This window comes from Oncorhynchus clarkii, chromosome 18, assembly GCF_045791955.1.
Source record: "Oncorhynchus clarkii lewisi isolate Uvic-CL-2024 chromosome 18, UVic_Ocla_1.0, whole genome shotgun sequence".
Lineage (NCBI taxonomy): Eukaryota > Metazoa > Chordata > Actinopteri > Salmoniformes > Salmonidae > Oncorhynchus > Oncorhynchus clarkii.
Genome location: NC_092164.1, coordinates 6322471 through 6345177, shown reverse-complemented (window position 1 = coordinate 6345177; position 22707 = coordinate 6322471). Strand labels below are relative to the sequence as shown.

The following is a 22707-nucleotide window of genomic DNA, read 5'->3' as shown; positions in this document are numbered from 1 at the left end:
TCCCCTGGATCCCATGTGCTGACGACACAGATCCTGACAGAAGGAGAAGGGGACCATGACAGTCAATGGGTTTTCTACGGACACAATGTATTACTAAATCAGGGATCAATGTCCCGTGGATACAGTCACACTGGTAGTCCTGGGAAGTTGGGGTCTGCAGCATGCACAGGTCTCTTTCAATACATCTCATGTCTCAGACTAGTGAATCCTTGTGCAGGTTGAAAACTGAAGAGTGAATGTGTTCATGTTGGACTGTTTGTGAGTTGTCTTTTTAGGGAGTATTACACTGTTGACATTGGTGAAGAGAGGGCGACATAAGAAAACTAAGATATAGCGGCTGGACAAACCCATGTAAGATAAATACTTTATTGATCCCCGAGGGGAAATTGGTTTGTCAATCATATCTCATCGAGAAATGTGCTGTCTGTCTATAGTCTACAGTACTCCCACTTGACTTGGTCCTGCATGGCTGTGAGGTGTCAGTTGACGGCTGGGCCTACTTACGTGTGTGTGTGTGTCTGCCTACCTGGTACTCCTGGTGTGTAACGCTGCCTCCCTCTGGGCCCAGGCCTAGCTTCTCAGACGCCAGGCGGTTGGTGTGGCGACGCAGGCAGACGATGGTCATTGTCGCCACCAGGATCCCGCCAACACAGGCCACGCCCACCATGGTCATGAACACCCAACGGGAGCCATCTCGAACCCGGGTGGCCTGAGGTAAGCCCCGCCCATCAGTTCTCTGTCGAGAGGGGAGGTGACAGAGACAGAAAGAGAGGGAAGGAAAACAAAATTGTTAGCTGAAAATCTCACTGATGAGACAATAAAATAGCTTTTGAAAGAGTGTTTATCCTTTAGTGGAAGGATGAGAGCCCCACTAATGTCCTGCAACAGAATAATTGATCAAAGTTATTATTATTGAGGAAGTGGATGAGAGAAAACCTGGGTGGTGTTCATTAGGGTGAATTTTTTTTGAAACAGAGTGAAAAGTCCAAATCAGAACAGAGATATTCACGTTGCGAAACGTTTTTCTACATTGTACCCCACTGAATGCAACACAAGGACTGTTGCAGCCTGACCCCCAATCATATATTCTCTTTCATCTCTCCTTCTCCTCCCTGGTTGCCACGGTTGCCTCTCCTGCCCTCCTGACCTCTCTTTCCTCTTCAGAGGCCCCAGGAATGTGCTGAAGGATTTGGGGATCGGGGGTTGGAGCTATAGTCTGAGACATTGGGGTGGGGAGTGCTATAGTCTGACATGGGGGATTGGGGTGGGGTGGGGGGGTGGAGCTATAGTCAGAAATTGGGGTAGGGGGTGAAGGTATAGTCTGAGACATTGGGGTGAAAGGTGGAGCTATAGTCTGAGATATTTGGGGGGGGGGGGGGGTGCTTCATCTGATAGTCTAAAGGGGCCCAAAGATGAGAGATGGAGAGAAAAGGGGGGAAGGGGAAGAAAACAGAAAGGGGGAAGAGCTGAATGACCGGTTTCTGGAGACGACTATTAAGATCTGGACATGAGGTGAATTTACCTAACTGACATCAGGGGATGCAGGGGTGAGGGGTGGGTGTAGGAGAGGAGATGGAGGGGAGGGGAGGGAGGGATGGGTATAGGAGGGGAGGGAGGGATGGGTATAGGAGGGGAGGGAGGGATGGGTATAGGAGAGGAGGGATGGGTGGGTATAGGAGGGGAGGGAGGGGTGGGTATAGGAGGGGAGGGAGGGGTGGGTATAGGAGGGGAGGGAGGGAAGAAGAGAGGGAAGGGTATAGGAGGGGAGGGAGGGAAGAAGAGAGGGATGGGTATAGGAGGGGAGGGAGGGAGGGATGGGTATAGGAGGGGAGGGAGGGATGGGTATAGGAGGGGAGGGAGGGATGGGTATAGGAGGGGAGGGAGGGATGGGTATAGGAGGGGAGGGAGGGATGGGTATAGGAGGGGAGGGAGGGATGGGTGGGTATAGGAGGGGAGGGAGGGATGGGTATAGGAGGGAAGAAGAGAGGGAAGGGTATAGGAGGGGAGGGAGGGAAGAAGAGAGGGAAGGGTATAGGAGGGGAGGGAGGGATGGGTATAGGAGGGGAGGGAGGGAAGAAGAGAGGGAAGGGTATAGGAGGGGAAGGGGGGAAGAAGAGAGGGATGGGTATAGGAGGGGAGGGAGGGAAGAAGAGAGGGATGGGTATAGGAGGGGAGGGAGGGAGGGATGGGTATAGGAGGGGAGGGAGGGAGGGAGGGATGGGTATAGGAGGGGAGGGAGGGAGGGAGGGATGGGTATAGGAGGGGAGGGAGGGAGGGAGGGATGGGTATAGGAGGGGAGGGAGGGAGGAAGAGACTGATTGATTTAAGGCAACAGAGAGACCAAGAGGTTGCAGTTTAGATTGAAGACAGAGAGACCAAGAGGTTGCAGTTTAGATTGAAGACAACAGAGGGACCAAGAGGTTGCAGTTTAGATTGAAGACAACAGAGAGACCAAGAGGTTGATTCAATAGAAGAGTAGCGTGATGAGTACAGTAGATAGACTCCAGATCATTCCATTACTGCAGACATTGACTTCTGACACAAGTGTCTTAACTCAGGTTGTTGTTGCCAAAAGCGATATGCAACTTCATTCATCACTATTGTGAGTGATGCAAACAGTTAGCAAACAAAGGCCTAACATTTTTTTTTCACTAAATAAAAAAATGGAATTGACAACTAGAATTAAAGGGTTTTAAACTTAGATTACACACACTGGTACATGTGTGCACAATTTCAGACTTCCAAGAGAAATCTAATGGACATTATTGCAGAATTCTCAAGAGGAGAGATTGCCAATGTGAAATTATTCAAAATGCAAACAAGATACAGTTACAATGTGCACCAACACTAATTACTGTAACCAGATATAGGTCCCGTTAAATATTATAATATTGATAGACGTGTCCTCAAACAGATTAAATTCGTTAAGTGTTATTTGCTGTACGTTCTTGAATATGTTGTTAAAATCTTCATTATGATTAAATACCCAGATTAACCAAATCATAATAAAATCATAATATTTGACAACGAATCATGCGACAATCCCACACACACCACGCGGGCTGGGCATCTCGTAGATGTGCGTGCATAGCGCCGGCAGAATCTGATGAAAAGGTCTAAACTAACAGATAACATTAATGCGTAAGCAATTTACAAATGGCAACTAAATCGTAGACATATTTGAAGTGGAACTAAATATAACTATTATAGAATCAAATTAGGCCTATAAGAAATACAATTCGCGACTTAGGCCCATAATAAGAATAACTCTAGACAAATCTACCATTCAAAAGTATGAATAGCCTATTAGTAGGCTAAATATAAGCGACACTCACCCAACATCCACCTTCCGTGAAAGAAAGACGACTTGACTTTGATAGTGCACAAAATAAAATAAGATCTGTCTCTTGCTTTCCATAATGCGTTTATAAAGTGGAAAATAGCGCATCATTTGATTGAATTTTGGCGGCAGTGTGACCTACTAGCTCAGGCCCAGGGACGATGTGAGACGACCAAGAGAGGAGTGGTGCGCGTGACCAATATGAATTAAAGAGACAGTCTTGTGTCTTTCGGGAGCGCGCACGTTTCATTCGACCGCAAAATACGTTTGTCATGTCAAAGGATTTTAGCCATTCTAGGTATTTCAGGCAGAGGAAAATAGTTTGACTGTGAAAATGCACAGAAGGACGCAAAGAATATTGATGAGGAATGCCAATAGATTCTAATGCAAAGAGACCACCGTCTCTCTTCCTCTCTCTCGCGCGCGCACACACACACACACACACACACACACACACACACACACACACACACACACACACACACACACACTCTAAAAGCAGCATAACATTCTCTTACCTCACCGACACCTGTCTGCAGGATCTTCAGAGCAGTTTCAGACTCCAGAAAGTTCTTCTCTGCAACTGAATAAATTATGAAACAAAATAAAATAGTTGCCATCTTGCAAAAAAGTAATATTCTTGCTATTATATATTTTAAAAACACTAGAGTGGTTCAAAAATCTCTTTTATACCCCTATCTCAATTTCTGTCCAAGTTGTGTGTGTGTGTGTGTGTGTGTGTGTGTGTGTGTGTGTGTGTGTGTGGATATTGTCTTGGTGGTTTACATAGAGCAGCGGGACATTGGGTCAATTTGACCCCGTCTGACCCCAGTAACAGGTCCACTTACCGGCTTTCTCTGCCACGTCTTCAGCACTCAGGTTCTGGCTGTTGGGGCGGACACGGAATGTCAGGGCAGGGCCCACCACACTGTAGAGAGACAGACAGGAACATTCCATCAAACTATTGATTAATATAGCTGGGGCTGGGAGAGAGAGGGGTGGTGGGATGGTGGTAGGAGCAGGATGACTGGGGGGGGGGGCTTTATTTTAGGTGTCAATAAGCCCCAAATGTACACTGTTATACAAGCTGTACACTCACTACTTTACATTGTGCCAAAGTGTCATTTCTTCAGTGTTGTCACATGAAAAGATATACTCAAATATTTACAAAAATGTGAGGGGTGTACTCACTTTTGTCATATACAGTACATACACACACACACCAACATATATATATATACACAAACACACACATATATACATACATACATACATACAGTACAGTTGAAGTCTGAAGTTTACATACACTTAGGTTGGAGTCATTCAAACTCATTTTTCAACCACTCCACAAATTTCTTGTTAACAAACTATAGTTTTGGCAAGTTGGTTAGGACATCTACTTTGTGCATGACACAAGTCATTTTTCCAACAATTGTATACAGACAGATTATTTCACTTATAATTCACTGTATCACAATTCAAGTGGGTCAGAAGTTTACATACACTAAATTGACTGTGCCTTTAAACAGCTTGGAAAATTCCAGAAAATTGTCATGGCTTTATAGGCTAATTAACACAATTTGAATCAATTGGAGGTGTACCTGTGGATGTATTTCAAGGCCTACCCTCAAACTCAGTGCCTCTTTGCTTGACATCATGGGAAAATAAAAAGAAATCAGCCAAGAGCTCAGAAAAAAATGTGTAGACCTCCACAAGTCTGGTTCAAGGTACCACGTTCATCTGTACAAACAATAGTACGCAAGTATAAACACCATGGGACCACGCAGCCATCATACCACTCAGGAAGGAGACGCATTCTGTCTCCTAGAGATGAACGTACTTTGGTGCGAAAAGTGCAAATCAATCCCAGAACAACAGTAACGGACCTTGTGAAGATGCTGGAGGAAACGGGTATAAACATATCTATTTCCACAGTAAAACGAGTCCTATATCGACATAACCTGAAAGGCCACTCAGCAAGGAAGAAGCCACTGCTCCAAAGCCACCATAAAAAAGCCAGACTACGGTTTGCAACTGCACATGGGGACAAAGATCGTACATTTTGGAGAAATATCCTTTGGTCTGATGAAACAAAATAGAACTGTTTGGCCATAATGACCATTGTTATGTTTGGAGGACCGTGAAGCACGGGGGTGGCAGCATCATGTTGTGGGAGTGCTTTGCTGCAGGAGGGACTGGTGCACTTCACAAAATATATGGTATCATGAGGAAAGAAAATGATGTGAATATACTGAAGCAACATCTCAAGACATCAGTCAAGAAGTTAAAGCTTGGTCGCAAATGGGTCTTCCAAATGGACAATGACCCCAAGCATACTTCTAAAGTTGTGGCAAATGGCTTAAGGACAACAAAGTCAAGGTATTGGAGTGGCCATCACAAAGCCCTGACCTCAATCCCATATAAAATTGGTGGGCAGAACTGGAACACTTGTGTGCAAGCAAGGAGGCTTACAAACCTGACTCAGTTACACCAGCTCTGTCAGGAGGAAAGGGCCAAAATTCACCCAACTTATTGTGTGAAGCTTGTGGAAGGCTACCCGAAACGTTTGACCCAAGTTAAACAATTCAAAGGCAATGCTACCAAATACTAATTGTTTTTTTGTGCGTTTTTTTAACCCCTTTTTTCTCCCCAATTTCTCTCCTATCTTGTCTCATCGCTGCAACTCCCATACGGGCTCGTGAGAGGCGAAGGTCGAGGGCCATGCGTCCTCCGAAACACAACCAACTTCTTGACACAATTCACATCCAAACCGGAAGCCAGCCACACCAATGTGTCGGAGGACACACACACAGGAGTCGCTAGTGTGCGATGAGACAAGGATATCCCTACCGGCCAAACCCTCCCTAACTCAGACGACACTGGGCCAATTGTGCGCCGCCCCATGGACCTCCCGGTCGCAGCCGGCTGAGACAGAGCCTGGGCTCCAACCCAGAATCTCTGGTGGCACAGCTAGCACTGCGATGCAGTGCCTTAGACCACTGCGCCACCAGGGAGGCCCGGGAGAGGGAATGGAGCATGTTGATGTTGATCATAGAAGTACCTGAGCTGAGATGCCCCCGCTACACCGAGACGGCCCCCTCTACACCGAGACGGCCCCCTCTACACCGAGACGGCCCCCTCTACACCGAGAAGCCCCTGAGATGGCCCCTCTACACTGAGATGCCCCTGAGATGGTCCCTCTACACTGAGATGCCCCTGAGATGGCCCCTCTACACTGAGATGGCCCCTCTACACTGAGATCTCCTGATCATTTAATTTTACATTTATAAGTTTATTTGACAATCAGGACAATGCACATTTATTAACATTTCTGTAAATGTGCCAGATTTAACCAGCCAACTAATTATCATCTGCTTATTAGCAATTAGCAGCCAGCTAATTGTCATCTCTCCTCATTGGACCAGTCGGCCAGTGGGCCTCTATGCCTATAGCCTACCTGATGTTGATGAAAGAGCCAGTGGAGAGTGGGATCCTCTCAGCCAGGAGCCCCAGCAGACGCACCCCGTCGTACAGACTGAGGGGGCTGCGGAGAAATACACATGCATTCATACACACGGACACACTCATACACACTCATACACACTCATACACACGGACACACTCATACACACTCATACACACGGACACACTCATACACACTCATGCACACGGACACACTCATACACACTCATACACACGGACACACTCATACACACTCATACACACTCATACACACTCATACACACGGACACACTCATACACACTCATACACACGGACACACTCATACACACGGACACACTCATACACACGGACACACTCATACATACGGACACACTCATACACACTCATACACACAGACACACTCATACACACGGACACACTCATACACACGGACACACTCATACACACAGACACACTCATACACACGGACACACTCATACACACTCATACACACGGACACACTCATACATGCATACACACAGAGCACTGAAGAAAAAAGCAAAAGCACAAACACATATACAGTACAACTGCAAGCAAAATCACAAACACAGATACACACACCTGCAAACACACACACACACACACAAACTCTTACATACACACGCTTACATACACACGCCATGTACAGTCAAAGACTCTGAGACAGACACGTAGACAGACAGACAGATATACGCTCCTACACCAACATTCTGTGTTTATGAACATTAGGCTTAGAAGACCTTTGGTTGGTGACGATGTAGCCGTATTCCTCCTTCACATGTGTGGTCCCTCCTGGTGGTTCTTTCTTCCCCTGCGTCTCTGTTTCCACCGGGGCCCCTGGCTCCTTTACACGGGCCCCCTCTGTGGCAGGAGGGGCCCCCATGGTGGGGGGCGGGGCAGGAAGGGAGGTGGGGGCACCTAGCACGGGAGATTTGTCCACCTTGTGTGTCATGGCCCCCTCAGTGATCTGATGAGGAACAGGAGGAGGCACCAAACACCTTAACATCCGTTATAGTAGGATCTAATAAATACATGTTTCATTTGAATATTACTCCAGGATATGTAAAATAGACCACTGATTTCCTCAGATTGGGGAAGTTCTGCCACCTACTGTTTGGTAGATGCAACAACAACAACCAGAAAGCCTAATTATTGCCATTCTACATTTACTGTAAATGCTATTAACATTGTATAAAAAACATTTCATATCGTTAAATAAACAACACTTATAAACCCAAGAGCAATAATTTAATTTCTAGAGTTTTACTGTTTTATCTCAACTTACCTTCTTACGTGGGGCAGCACTGTTCCGGTATTTGTCTGAAAAGCAAAGTATAAAGATTCTCATTATCTGACACACAGATAATAATTGTTTCAGTATCTGTAATTGTCACAGTATAATCCCACCGCAAAATGTCACATTTTTCAGTCTCATTATTGGGTCATGCCATTTTGTATAAAGATACTGCAGGTATTCCTGCAGCGTGTTGTGGTTCACAACTTGATTTCCTTAATTATATCACGGTATCTCATTTAATGTGTATCGGAGGACGCATGACTTTCAACCTTCATCTCTCCCAAGCCCGTACGGGAGTTGTAGCGATGAGACAGATAGTAGCTACTAAAAACAATTGGATACTACGAAATTGGGGAGAAAAAGGGGTCAAATTAAAAATAAAAAAGTTTTAGAACACAAAGGTTTTTCTTTATTTTTACTATTTTCTACATTGTAGAATAATACTGAAGACATCAAAACTTTAAAATAACACATCATTTAGTAACCAAAAAAAGTGTTAAACAAATCAAAATATATTTTATATTTGAGATTCTTCAAATAGCCGCCTTGATGACAGCTTTGCACACTCTTGGCATTCTCTCAACCAGCTTCATGAGGTAATCGCCTGGAATGCATTTCAATTATCAGGTGGGCCTTCTTAAACGTTAATTTGTGGAATTTCTTTCCTTCTAAATGCACTTGAGACAATCAGTTGTGTTGTGACAAGGTGTGGGAGTAGGAGGTGGGGGATACAGAAGATATCCCTATTTGGTACAATACCAAGTCCATATTATGGCAAGAACAGATCAAATAAGCAAAGAGAAATGACAGTCCATCATTACTATAAGACATGAAGGTCAGTCAATACGGAACATTTCAAGAACTTTCAAAGTTTCAAGTGCAGTCGCAAAAACCATCAAGCGCTATGATGAAACTGGCTCTCATGAGGATCACCACAGGAAAGGAAGACCCAGAGTTACTTCTGTTGCAGAGGATACGTTCATTAGAGTTACCAGCCTCAGGAATTGCAGCCCAATAAATGCTTCACAGAGTTCAAGTAAGAAACACATCTCAACATCAACTGTTCAGAGGAGACTGCATGAATAAGGACTTCATGGTTGAATTGCTGCAAAGAAACCACTACTAAAGGACACCAATAAGAAGAAGAGACTTGTTTGGGCCAAGAAACATGAGCAATGGACATTAGACCGGTGGAAATCTGTCCTTTGGTCTGATGAGTCCAAATTGGAGATCTTTGGTTCCAACCACTATGTCTTTGTGAGACGCTGTGTGGGTGAACGGATGATCTCTACATGTGTATTTCCCACCGTAAAGCATGGAGGAGGTGTGGTGGTGTGGGGGTGCTTTGCTGGTGACACTGTCTGTGATTTATTTAGAATTCAAGGCACACTTAACCAGCATGGCTACCACAGCATTCTGCAGGGATACGCCATTTGATGCGTTGCACAACCTGCCCTCCATGACACCTACAGCACCCGATGTCACAGGAAGGCCAAAAACATCATCAAGGACAACAACCACCCGAGTCACTGCCTGTTCACCCCGCTATCATCCAGAAGGCGAGGTCAGTACAGGTGATTCAAAGCTGGGACCGAGAGACTGAAAAACAGCTTCTATCTCAATGCACAAGCATTTTGCTACACTCGCATTAACATCTGTTAACCATGTGTATGTGACCAACAAAATTTGATTTGATCCCATCTGGTGGGACTATCCTTTGTTTTTCAACAGGACAATGACCCGACACACTTTGCATCAGATGACCTGGTCTCCACAATCCCCGACCTCAACCAAATTGAGATGGTTTGGGATGAGTCGGACCTCAGAGTGAAGGAAAAGTAGCCAACAAGTGTTCAATATATGTGGGAACTCCTTCAAGACTGTTGGAAAAGGATTCCAGGTGACGCTGGTTGAGAGAATTCCAAGAGTGTACAAATCTGTCATCAAGGCAAAGGGTGTCTATTTGAAGAATCTCAAATATAAAATATATTTGATTTGTTTAACACTTTTTTTGGTTACTACATGACTCCATATGTGTTATTTCATAGTTTGATGTCTCCACTATTATTCTATAATGTAGAAAATAGTAAAAATAAAGAAAAACCCTTGAATGGGTAGGTGTTCTAAAACCTTTGACCCGTAGTGTAGTGCTCTGACAGGGTTCAGCTGCATGCCTGCGCTCTGACACACCTGCTGTGTCGGTGCCCAAGTCAGTAGCACTCTCCATCTGCAGCTGTTTCAGTGCTGCAGGCAGGTTGGCCAGCTGTGGAGGGGTTAAGTCCTTCATATCGATGCCATAGTGGTCCAGGAGCAGAGACACTTTCTGCAGGGAGTCATCTGAACAAACAGACAGGGTCATACAGAGTTAGAGGTGAGAGGTCAACAGGCAGGTGATGAAAAAAGTACAGGCAGGCCAGACATTAGGCATTCAGTGTCTCAGCTACAGCAGGCAAGAACATTAAAACAATTTCCTATAGACAGGGGAGCCGGGTGGGTGGGGAGGTTAGGACGATTCTAACGGCCTGTGACTGACAGGGGCCCTAAAAAAATATTACAACATTAGGTAAAAAAACGTATATATTAAATGATTAACCTATCATCATTAATCTAATATTTTATTTACATTGTACTAATGGTTTAATTTTCTTGTTTTTGGCAAAAAAGTAAACATCCAGAGAGCCTCTGTATTGCCCAACCCCCCTCTATTTACATGAAATGGTTTGATCCTGCCCCCAGGACCTTTAGACAGGTAAAAATTCACAAGGCACTACAGAGGGTAGTGCGAACGGCCCATTACATCACTGGGGCCAAGCTTCCTGCCATCCAGGACCTCTATACCAGGCGGTGTCAGAGGAAGGCCCTAAAAATGGTCAAAGACTCCAGCCACCCTAGTCATAGACTGTTCTCTCTGCTACCACACGGCAAGCGTTACCTGAGTACCAAGTCTAGGACCAAGAGGCTTCTAAACAGCTTCTACCTCCAAGCCATAAGACTCTGAACATCTAGTTTAATGGCTACCCAGACTATTCGCATAAAATAATACAATTTGATTTTAAACCAAGCGCGACAGGTACTTGCTAGCAGTGAATTGTGAGTGACGAGTGCCGGTGGAGCATCATGTCTCAGTTTCCTAAAGAAAAACCTGGCTTCCAAAAACTAAAAGGAGGACAGGAGAGAGAAAAGGGCGACAGTATGTCACCCGATGTTTCACAAAGGAAGGTGGGTGTCGTCCGTGACTGGTGGAAATGAACCTGTTAGCGTCGTCCGTAGTGAAATAAGCTACTTTTGCTCCCCTAACATTAGTTACTTCATATTATCTTCACAGAACATTCTGAGTGTTTACATTTCACTCCTTTTTTAGCCGACATTTAATCAATGCAGGCAAACCTTTAGCAAACTGTTCATACTAAATCAGTTGTCCCTGTCCCTGCCTGGTGCCAGACCCAACAGTCGCAGCTTCAGACTCACCAGCCCTGTCTCTACATCCCCATACCCCTGAACCAGCCCTGTCTCCCCATCCCCATACCCCTGAACCAGCCCTGTCTCCCCATCCCCATACCCCTAAACCAGCCCTGTCTCCCCATACGCCTGAACCAGCCCTCTCTCCCCATCCCCATACCCATGAACCAGCCCTGTCTCCCCATCCCCATACCCCTGAACCAGCCCTGTCTCCCCATCCCCATACCCCTGAACCAGCCCTGTCTCCCCATCCCATAGCCCTGAACCAGCCCTGTCTCCCCATCCCCATACCCCTGAACCAGCCCTGTCTCACCATCCCCATACCCCTGAACCAGCCCTGCCTCCCCATCCCCATACCCCTGAACCAGCCCTGTCTCCTCATCCCCATACCCCTGAACCAGCCCTGTCTCCCCATACCCCTGAACCAGCCCTGTCTCCCCATCCCCATACCCATGAACCAGCCCTGTCTCCCCATCCCCATACCCCTGAACCAGCCCTGTCTCCCCATCCCCATACCCCTGAACCAGCCCTGTCTCCCCATCCCCATACCCCTGAACCAGCCCTGTCTCCCCATCCCCATACCCCTGAACCAGCCCTGTCTCCCCATCCCATAGCCCTGAACCAGCCCTGTCTCCCCATCCCCATACCCCTGAACCAGCCCTGTCTCCCCATCCCCATACCCCTGAACCAGCCCTGTCTCCTCATCCCCATACCCCTGAACCAGCCCTGTCTCCTCATCCCCATACCCCTGAACCAGCCCTGTCTCCCCATACCCCTGAACCAGCCCTGTCTCCCCATCCCCATACCCCTGAACCAGCCCTGTCTCCCCATCCCCATCCCCCTGAACCAGCCCTACTCCCAACTGAAGGTGAGCAGCATTGTGTTGAATGACATGTCAGTTGGCATAATTGCAGGTACTGAAATGCATTGAGGACAGGAATGTGATTCTCCAGTCAGGAAAAATCTCACTTGACACAGAAGACAGCCAATATCAGAGCCTTAAAGAAAGAGACGCAGTCTCTTAGAGATGGATGAGAGTCTCTCCTGTCTGAGGCAACACTGATTGCTACGCAAATGGATGTTGCACCTCAATTTAGCAAGAAACACAGCCGCCAGAGGAAAAGGAAGAGACGATGAGATGAGATCTCTCAAGAGGAGACAGCTCAGGACAGTGCAGCAACAGTGTTTCGGGACACTGTGTTTTTACTGCTATGGACAACATCATAAGTGACTTGAACACGAGGTTCCACACCACTGCAAAACACTTTGAATCATTTCTGCTGTTCTGAAAGTTGGTCAGATTAGTGAGGATAAAGTACCTTCTGTGTGCCAACCACTGATCACGACGTATTCCAGAGATCTGACACCTGAGTTTCAACATGAAGTAAGACACCTGAACACTGTATATGCTGCCACTTCCCCCCTAACATGTCCCCTTGGTCTCCTGACACCTGAACACTGTATATGCTGACACTTCCCCCCTAACATGTCCCCTTGGTCTCCTGAACACTGTATATGCTGACACTTACCCCCCTAACATGTCCCCTTGGTCTCCTGAACACTGTATATGCTGACACTTCCCCCCTAACATGTCCCCTTGGTCTCCTGACACCTGAACACTGTATATGCTGACACTTCCCCCCTAACATGTCCCCTTGGTCTCTTGACACCTGAACACTGTATATGCTGACACTTTCCCCTCTAACATGTCCCCTTGGTCTCCTGAACACTGTATATGCTGACACTTCCCCCCTAACATGTCCCCTTGGTCTCCTGACACCTGAACACTGTATATGCTGACACTTTCCCCTCTAACATGTCCCCTTGGTCTCCTGAACACTGTATATGCTGACACTTACCCCCCTAACATGTCCCCTTGGTCTCCTGAACACTGTATATGCTGACACTTCCCCCCTAACATGTCCCCTTGGTCTCTTGACACCTGAACACTGTATATGCTGACACTTTCCCCTCTAACATGTCCCGTTGGTCTCCTGAACACTGTATATGCTGACACTTACCCCCCTAACATGTCCCCTTGGTCTCCTGAACACTGTATATGCTGACACTTCCCCTCTAACTTGTCCCCTTGGTCTCCTGAACACAATTTGTAAGACGCAGCTTGCAAAGCATGTTTGGAGAAGTGGGCATTGCTTTACGTATATTTCTGGTGGCAAGAGAGCTTTCAGTAAGCTAAAACTGATAAACAACTATTTGAGGTCCACTATGTCCCAGGACAGGCTTTGCAGTCTTGCCATGCTGTCCATTGAAAGTCAGTTAGCTAGAAAGCTGGACTTCAAAGACTTGATCAGTGACTTTGCTAGCAAGAAGGCCTGGCGCTGGGCTCTTGGTGAGTAAGGCTGAACAAGGGCCAGTGATAACTGTTAAATGACATGGCCATGGATATTGGATCACTACACACATGACGCCTACAGGCTGAGAACAAGACTGAGAACAGACTGAGACCAATATATATCTAAATGTAAGGGCTGGATTGCCATAAAATGTGTTGAGTACAATCAAGACCCCAAGTGGAAGAAACCTATTGATTTGGTGACCTCTTGACCTTTCCTCTAGCGCCACCATCAGGCCTTTTCATTCTACTTTTACAGTTGCTTATTTTCTAGTTGGTATGTAAACTTAGTTCAAAAATCTGCTGCTGATTTTATTATTTTATTTGTTATATCATTCTATAGATGTTAATGTTAATGTATTTTAATTGAAGAGGTTCATGTATATTTAAGTTATATTTATTTTAAGTTATTCATTAATGTTAAGAGAATTTTCCATTGAAGAATTTTCCAATTCAAATTACATTTAGACTGTAAAATACATTTTTATAGAGGGTATCAGTCCTGCATCGAATAGTGAATTCCACTGTATTCAGAATGTTTCATGCATGTCTGCACAGTGTTATATTTTCACAGCTCACTGTCAGTAAATATTGGACTACAAGAGAGTTGCAGGCCTGCAAAGCTAGAGTTATTTAAAGCTTTGAATGGGTCGATTGGGTTCTGGAGGTGTGTGGTTACAGCAATTGCACAGGGTTGGTGTGGCCTGTGGTGGGGAGGCCCAATGTGATATATTATCATGTGACCCACCCACCCACCCACCCACCCAGTGGAGGCTGCTGAAGAGAGAGAGAACTGTTCATAATAATGGCTGGAACAGAGTGAATGGAATGGCATCAGACATGGAAACCATGGAAACCATGCATTTGATGTATCTTTGATACTATTCCATTGATTCCGCTCCAGTCACACTGACTGCCTCACACTGACTGCCTCACACTGACTGCCTCACACTGACTGCCTCACACTGACTGCCTCACACTGACTGCCTCACACTGACTGCCTCACACTGACTGCCTCACACTGACTGCCTCACACTGACTGCCTCACACTCACCATCCAATCCAGCCAGCGATCCGTAGTCCTTCTGAGCGTTCCTCTGCGTCTGATCCAGCTGCTGCTGCTGCTGCTTGCGGACCTCCACGTCCTGCTGGGAAACGTAGTCCTCTGCGTAGTCCAGAGGGAAGTCCAGGTCCTGGTACAAGGGAGAGGTAGAGATCGGTGTTGCTGCCCCACGGTGGCGGGAGGCCGGCTGGGCGGGGGAGGAGAGGTACAGGGAGACCAGGTCCTGGAGCACCTGGCGGTCTCGGTCCTGGGGGCGGGACCCTTTACCCCCGGCGTGAGAAGAAGGGCGGGGGAAACCACCACCCTCCAGAGAGTTAAGAGAGCGCTCCTCGTCGTCTTGGTAACCATACTGCTGCTTAATAAACCCATAAACAGACACAGAGATGCCCTCTGGGAAAAGGAATTGATACAATCTCCTGTATTTATTATGGATCCCCATTAACTTCCCAGGGTCCAGCAGAATGAAGGCAGTTTATACAATTTTAAAAACATTACAATACATTGACAGATTTCACAACCCACTGTGTGCCCTCTGGCCCCTACTCTACAACTACCACATATCTACAGTACTAAATCCATGTGAACATGTGTGTATAGTGCTTATGTTATCATATGTGTATGTCTATGTGTGTGTTGCTTCACAGTCCCTGCTGTTCCATAAGGTGTATTTTTACCTGGTTTTAAAATCTAACTTTACTGTTTGCATCAGTTACCTGATGTGGAATAGAGTTCCATGGCTCTATGCATTTTGATTTATTTTTTAATTCAAATGTGACCTTTATTTAACAAGGCAAGTCAGTTAAGAACAAATTCTTATTTACAATGACAGCCTACCGGGGAACAGTGGGTTAACTGCCTTGTTCAGGGGCAGAATGACAGATTTTTACCTTGTCAGCTCGGGGATTCAACCCAGAAACCTTTCGGTTACTGGCCCAACTTTCTAATCACCAGGCTACCTGCCGCCCCATGTAGTTCTGTGCACCTCCCATAGTCTGTTCTGGACTTGGGGACTGTGAAGAGACCTCGTGGCATGTCTTGTGGGGTATTATATGGTATTTATCTACAGTGTATTTATATCATACGACTCAGTTATATAGTATCTATGTACTGTATATACATTCTTACACACATGAACTGTATGTGGTAATAGTAGTTGTGTGTATGAATGTATATACAGTAGATAGATACCATATAACCATGAGTCGTATGATATAAATACACTGTAGATGTGTGTGTGTGTGTGTGTGTGTATGTATATATGTGTGTGTGTGTGTGTATATATGTGTGTGTGTGTGTGTGTGTGTGTGTATATATGTGTGTGTGTATGTGTGTGTGTGTGTGTGTGTGTGTGTGTGTGTGTGTGTGTGTGTGTGTGTGTGTCCATTCCCACCTGGCGGTAGGTGTAAGGGTCCAGAGTTTGCATGTGGAGGGACTGGGAGGCCTTGGGGGGATCCACGGTCATGTAGTCCAGGTAACTCTGCATCAGGTCTGGGTTGGGATCGTCCCCTTGAGCCTTGGTCCTGGAGCTGGGAGGATACTGCATCTTGGAAAGATGGGCATTCTGCACAGGTTCTGAGGACCTGAGAAATACAGTATGAATGGAGAATATCAGAATAAGGCCAACCCATTAGCACTTGCAGACCCTTATAGGGAACATAGCTTCCCTCACTCACAAGAACTCAACTTCCAAGTCATCCTGCACCTGTCTAAAAATGGCTTCCATCTAATGCAGGAGTATTTGACCACAGTCCTCTGATGATGGCTTCCCTCTACTGCAGGAGTATTTGACCACAGTCCTCTGATGATGGCTTCCCTCTACTGCAGGAGTATTTGACTCCAGTCCTCTGAGGATGGCTTCCCTCTACTGCAGGAGTATTTGACTCCAGTCCTCTGAGGATGGCTTCCCTCTACTGCAGGAGTATGTGACTCCAGTCCTCTGAGGATGGCTTCCCTCTACTGCAGGAGTATTTGACCACAGTCTTCTGAGGATGGCTTCCCTCTACTGCAGGAGTATTTGACCACAGTCTTCTGAGGATGGCTTCCCTCTACTGCAGGAGTATTTGACCACAGTCTTCTGAGGATGGCTTCCCTCTACTGCAGGAGTATTTGACCACAGTCCTCTGAGGATGGCTTCCCTCTACTGCAGGAGTATTTGACCACAGTCCTCTGAGGATGGCTTCCCTCTACTGCAGGAGTATGTGACTCTAGTCCTCTGATGATGGCTTCCCTCTACTGCAGGAGTATTTGACCACAGTCCTCTGATGATGGCTTCCCTCTACTGCAGGAGTATGTGACTCCAGTCCTCTGAGGATGGCTTCCCTCTACTGCAGGAGTATTTGACCACAGTCCTCTGAGGATGGCTTCCCTCTACTGCAGGAGTATTTGACCACAGTCCTCTGAGGGCCACTTTCTCTAACAACATTTAAGTGTGACTTAGTCTACTTGTTCTCTATGTCAGATGCTCAGTGACAGTGACTGACTGTCTGCTTAGGTCACTCATCAATGGGACCTCAATGGAAATAAGTATCTGAATGAATTGTGCTATTCCAACCACGTTTAAAGATATATACATGTACTGTGTGTATACGTTTTTAACTGACAAATAAAACCAACCAATCAATCAACTACCAGTGGAAGAGAGAGACGCAGAGGCTGTGGCCTGTTCCTCGTGGACTGGATTTTAAACATCTCTTCTCTAAACTCAAAGATCTGGTTCTGGGGCTTTCTAAAGGTCTCTTCCTAATCTCATAACCTTTCCTGGCTGCTATTACAAAACAATTCCCCCATTGAGTCACAGACCTTCCTGTGGAAATCTGCAGACAAATAGAACAGATGTAATTATAGATCTGCTTTTAATTATAGTCAACAGAGCAGGAGACTCACTGAGACGAGGGGTTGTCATGACGTCCAGACAGGGGGCGGGTCAGTGAAACACGGCTCAGCTCCTTGCGAATGACGTACTGGGTGATGTCATCCTGCCAGGACAATCCTGCACAGCCATAGGCCGATACAGATGTCAATCACAGTAGTCATAGATGTAACCTGGTAACTTGAGGAGTGTGACCTTATAGAGCCCTCAGCCCTGTTGCCGTGGTAGCAGATGAGACCTGATTATCTGTTCATGATCTTTACCATCACTAAGGTAACAGTTCACTTTTACAACCACACTCTGAACCTAACAACCTTTTTGCGAATGGGTTAGTGAGTATGCATGGAGTACGGATATGTCTATATGTGGCTATGTGTGTGTGTGTGTACATGTGTGTGTGACTTTAATTACCTTGCATCATCAGTTCCTTGAGCACCTCCTGTAGTCTGTGCAGCACAGGCACTGACACCTCATACAGAACCATTTCCTGCTGGGGCAGCAGACATTGGCCAAACAGCCCATCTACAGAATATAGAGAAAACAGCAGAACACATCAGAACACATCAGAACCCTCTCCTGCTGGGGCAGCAGAGACTGGCCAAACAGCCAACCTACAGAATATAGAGAACACAGCAGAACCCATCAGAACCCTCTCCTGCTGGGGCAGCAGAGACTGGCCAAACAGCCAACCTACAGAATATAGAGAACACATCAGAACACATCAGAACCCTCTCCTGCTGGGGCAGCAGAGACTGGCCAAACAGCCAACCTACAGAATATAGAGAACACAGCAGAACACATCAGAACCCTCTCCTGCTGGGGCAGCAGAGACTGGCCAAACAGCCAACCTACAGAATATAGAGAACACAGCAGAACCCATCAGAACACATCAGAACCCTCTCCTGCTGGGGCAGCAGACACATATACAAAGCAGAGAACACAGAGAACACACACACGCATGCACATAAACACATATGCACGCGCACACAACTATGGTGGTGTACTATGGTGGTGTACTATGGTGGTGTACTATGGTGGTGTACTATGGTGATGTACTATGGAGATGTACTATGGAGATGTACTATGGTGATGTACTATGGTGGTGTACTATGGAGATGTACTATGGTGATGTACTATGGTGATGTACTATGGTGATGTACTATGGTGATGTACTATGGTGGTGTACTATGGTGATGTACTATGGTGGTGTACTATGGAGATGTACTATGGTGGTGTACTATGGTGATGTACTATGGTGGTGTACTATGGTGGTGTACTATGGTGGTGTACTATGGTGGTGTACTATGGAGATGTACTATGGTGGTGTACTATGGTGATGTACTATGGTGATGTACTATGGTGATGTACTATGGTGGTGTACTATGGTGATGTACTATGGTGATGTACTATGGAGATGTACTATGGAGATGTACTATGGTGATGTACTATGGTGATGTACTATGGTGATGTACTATGGAGATGTACTATGGTGATGTACTATGGAGATGTACTATGGTGATGTACTATGGTGATGTACTATGGTGATGTACTATGGAGATGTACTATGGTGATGTACTATGGTGATGTACTATGGTGATGTACTATGGTGATGTACTATGGTGATGTACTATGGTGATGTACTATGGTGATGTACTATGGTGATGTACTATGGAGATGTACTATGGTGATGTACTATGGTGATGTACTATGGTGATGTACTATGGAGATGTACTATGATGATGTACTATGGAGATGTACTATGGTGATGTACTATGGAGATGTACTATGGTGATGTACTATGGTGATGTACTATGGAGATGTACTATGGTGATGTACTATGGTGATGTACTATGGTGATGTACTATGGTGATGTTTGTGTGTTTGTAGATGTGCGAGTGGGTCTCGATGAGTCATCGCCCAGCTCTATTCTCTCTCTCACCCATTCTCTCTCTCTAACATACACATGGGGGAGAGACACTGCCGTCACCCGGGTGATGTCACTGTTACCATGGAAACGGTGGGAAAGAGACGTGATGGGTTAAGAGCAGGTTGACGGAGAGAGGCCGTGTGTTTACACACTGATGCTCAGAGTGTGCCTCATCGTACATGAAGGCACACACGCTCACACACACTTGCAAACACATTTGCACACATGCAGTTCTGTAGACAAACATCAGGAAACACATGACAACTGCCATTGAGTTAATTGAGTATGAATAATGTAGTAGTAGTGAATGAAGGAGGGATGAGACAAGGGGGGTGAATGAAGGAGGGAAGACATAACGGACGAGGGGGGAAGGAAAGAGATACAGGGTTCAGTGTGTGCTGTAGGTTTTACACTTAGCGGACTGTTTGTTTTAATACAGGGTGTCAAACTCTAGTCCTCCAACGCAGAGAGGAAGAGGCGAAGAGAGAGGGTTTACTCCACCCAAAGTCTGTCCAAGAAAATAAAACCAGGAAGTGAGGAATTTTTGTGTGGAGATCAATGAGTGTCGAATTTGGTCAACAACCTTTTTTATTGCTAATTTGCTACGTGAGGCTTATTCGATCGAATAGAGGTTTCGTAATGGTTAGGTTGTTATGAATGAACTGACATAAGTGGACGCGTGTAGCATTTTGGCAACTTGATATGGAGTTTTGCCTGTTGTTCACAAGCGTATCTGTCCTCTGATTGGCTAGAATAGTGCCACCTTACACAAATGACTGATGATTGGCTGAGAGAAATTGATGATAAAATGATTGTGGGGGCTGTCTTGTTGGACTTCAGTGCAGCTTTTGACATTATTGTGTTATGGCTTTACACCCCCTGCTATAATATGGTTAAAGAGTTACTTGTCTAACATAACACGGAGGGTGTTCTTTAATGGAAGCCTATCAAATATAGTTTATAATCAGGAATTCCCCAGGGTAGCTGTTTAGGCCCCTTGCCATTTTCAATTTTTACTAATGACATGCCACTGACTTTGAGTAAAGCCAGAGTTTCTATGTATGCGGATGACTCAACACTATACACGTCAGCTACTACAGCGACTGAAATGACTGCAACACTCAACAAAGAGCTGCAGTTAGTTTCAGAGTGTGTGGCAAGGAATAAGTTAGCCCTAAATATTTCTAAAACTAAAAGCATTGTATTTGGAACAAAACCCTCACTAAACCCTAAACCTCAACTAAATATTGTAATAAATAATGTGGAAATTGAGCAAGTTAAGATGACTAAACTGCTTGGAGAAACACTGGATTGTAAACTGTCATGGTCAAAACATATTGATGCAGTAGTAGCTAAGATGTGGAGAAGTCTGTCCATAATAAAGCACTGCTCTGCCTTCTTCACAGCACTATCAACAAGGCAGGTCCTACAGGCCCTAGTTTCTACCTTCATAACAACACTATCAACAAGGCAGGTCCTACAGGCGCTAGTTTTGTCGCACCTTGACTACGGTTCAGTAGTGTGGTCAGGAGCCACAAAAAAGGACTTCAGAAAATTGCAATTGGCTCAGAACAGGGCAGCACAGCTGGCCCTTGGATGCACACAGAGAGCTAACATTAATAATATGCATGTCAATCTCTCCTGGCTGAAAGTGGAGGAGAGATTGACTTCATCCCTACTTTTATTTATGAGAGGTATTAACATGTTGAATGCACCGAGCTGTCTGTCTAAACTACTGGCATACAGCTCGGACACCCATGCACACCCCACAAGACATGCCACAAGAGGTCCCGTCACAGTCCCCAAGTCCAGAACAGACTATGGGAGGCACACAGTACTACATAGATCCATGACTACATGGAATTATATTCCACATCAAGTAACTGACGCCAGAAGTAAAATTACATTTTAAAAACAGATTAAAAAACAATTTATGGAACAGCGGGGACTGTGAAGCAACACAAACATTAGCACGCACGCACGCATACACATGGAATTAGTATTGTAGATATGTGTTAGTGGTGGAGTAGGGACCTGAGGGCACACAGTGTGTTGTGTAATCTGTGAATGTATTGTAACGTTTTAAAACTGTATAAACTGCCTTAATTTTGCTGGACCCCAGGAAGAGTAGCTGGTGCTTTGGCAGCAGCTAATGGGGATCCATAATAAACACAAATACCTGATCTCGACTCCTCCTGCCTGCCTTCCATCTTTGAGGACATGTATTTCCATTATTAGAGAAGTCACTCGACCATCTTGTCAACATAATAAAAAATCTTTGTCAAGCGTCAAAGTCTCTTCCTGTTTCCGTTTCAATTTATTGATAAATTACTGTTACTGATTGGCTGGAGGCTAAACACCTGATTTCCCAGGTCTAGACCACAGACTGATTGGACATTTGTGTAGCCTCCAGCCAATCAGTAACAGCTGAAATGGAAACAGGAAGAGACTTTGGCGCACGAGGACTAAGAATTTGACACCCCTGTCTTATTAAAGAACTGCCAACACCTCCTGGAGTGTCTGGTGACAGAGAGAGGATTGTATAGTGAGACAACGTGAAGAAGATGGGTTAGATAGAGAGATGGTGTTATGTCATACTGACCATCTGAGCATGGCTGGTCTCTGGGGCAGAGCTTCTTCTCAAACAGACAGCCTGAGAAGCACATGGAGAGGGGGAGGAGAAAGAGAGAGAGAGAGAGGAAAAGAAAGAGAGAAAGAGGGAGGGGAAGAACAGAGAGAGATAGAGAGGGAGGAAGAGACAGAGGAGGAAGGGAGAGAGAGAGAGGAAAAGAAAGAGAAAGAGGGAGGGGGAAGAACAGAGAGAGATAGAGAGGGAGGAAGAGATAGAAGAGGAAGGGAGAGAGAGAGAGGAAAAGAAAGAGAGAAAGAGGGAGGGGGAAGAACAGAGAGAGATAGAG

The 22707-nt window shown here is 45.7% G+C and overlaps 1 protein-coding gene across 1 annotated transcript in view; it reads right to left on the bottom strand.

Annotated features, from left to right (window-relative positions):
• LOC139372970 (receptor-type tyrosine-protein phosphatase-like N) overlaps nucleotides 1-22707 on the bottom strand; it is a 37576-nt gene that overhangs the window by 6935 nt on the left and 7934 nt on the right. Inside the window, exons 2-14 of the mRNA XM_071112875.1 lie at nucleotides 22392-22442; nucleotides 18274-18384; nucleotides 17877-17982; nucleotides 16384-16573; nucleotides 14985-15345; nucleotides 10309-10455; nucleotides 8107-8141; nucleotides 7562-7788; nucleotides 6798-6884; nucleotides 4189-4268; nucleotides 3859-3923; nucleotides 527-736; nucleotides 1-33 (exon numbers count right to left, since the gene is read on the bottom strand). The exon at nucleotides 1-33 is cut by the window's left edge and continues 276 nt beyond it. Of these exons, the coding sequence (XP_070968976.1) occupies nucleotides 1-33; nucleotides 527-736; nucleotides 3859-3923; nucleotides 4189-4268; nucleotides 6798-6884; nucleotides 7562-7788; nucleotides 8107-8141; nucleotides 10309-10455; nucleotides 14985-15345; nucleotides 16384-16573; nucleotides 17877-17982; nucleotides 18274-18384; nucleotides 22392-22442 (1703 nt within the window). The remainder of the gene's footprint in view (nucleotides 34-526; nucleotides 737-3858; nucleotides 3924-4188; nucleotides 4269-6797; nucleotides 6885-7561; nucleotides 7789-8106; nucleotides 8142-10308; nucleotides 10456-14984; nucleotides 15346-16383; nucleotides 16574-17876; nucleotides 17983-18273; nucleotides 18385-22391; nucleotides 22443-22707) is intronic.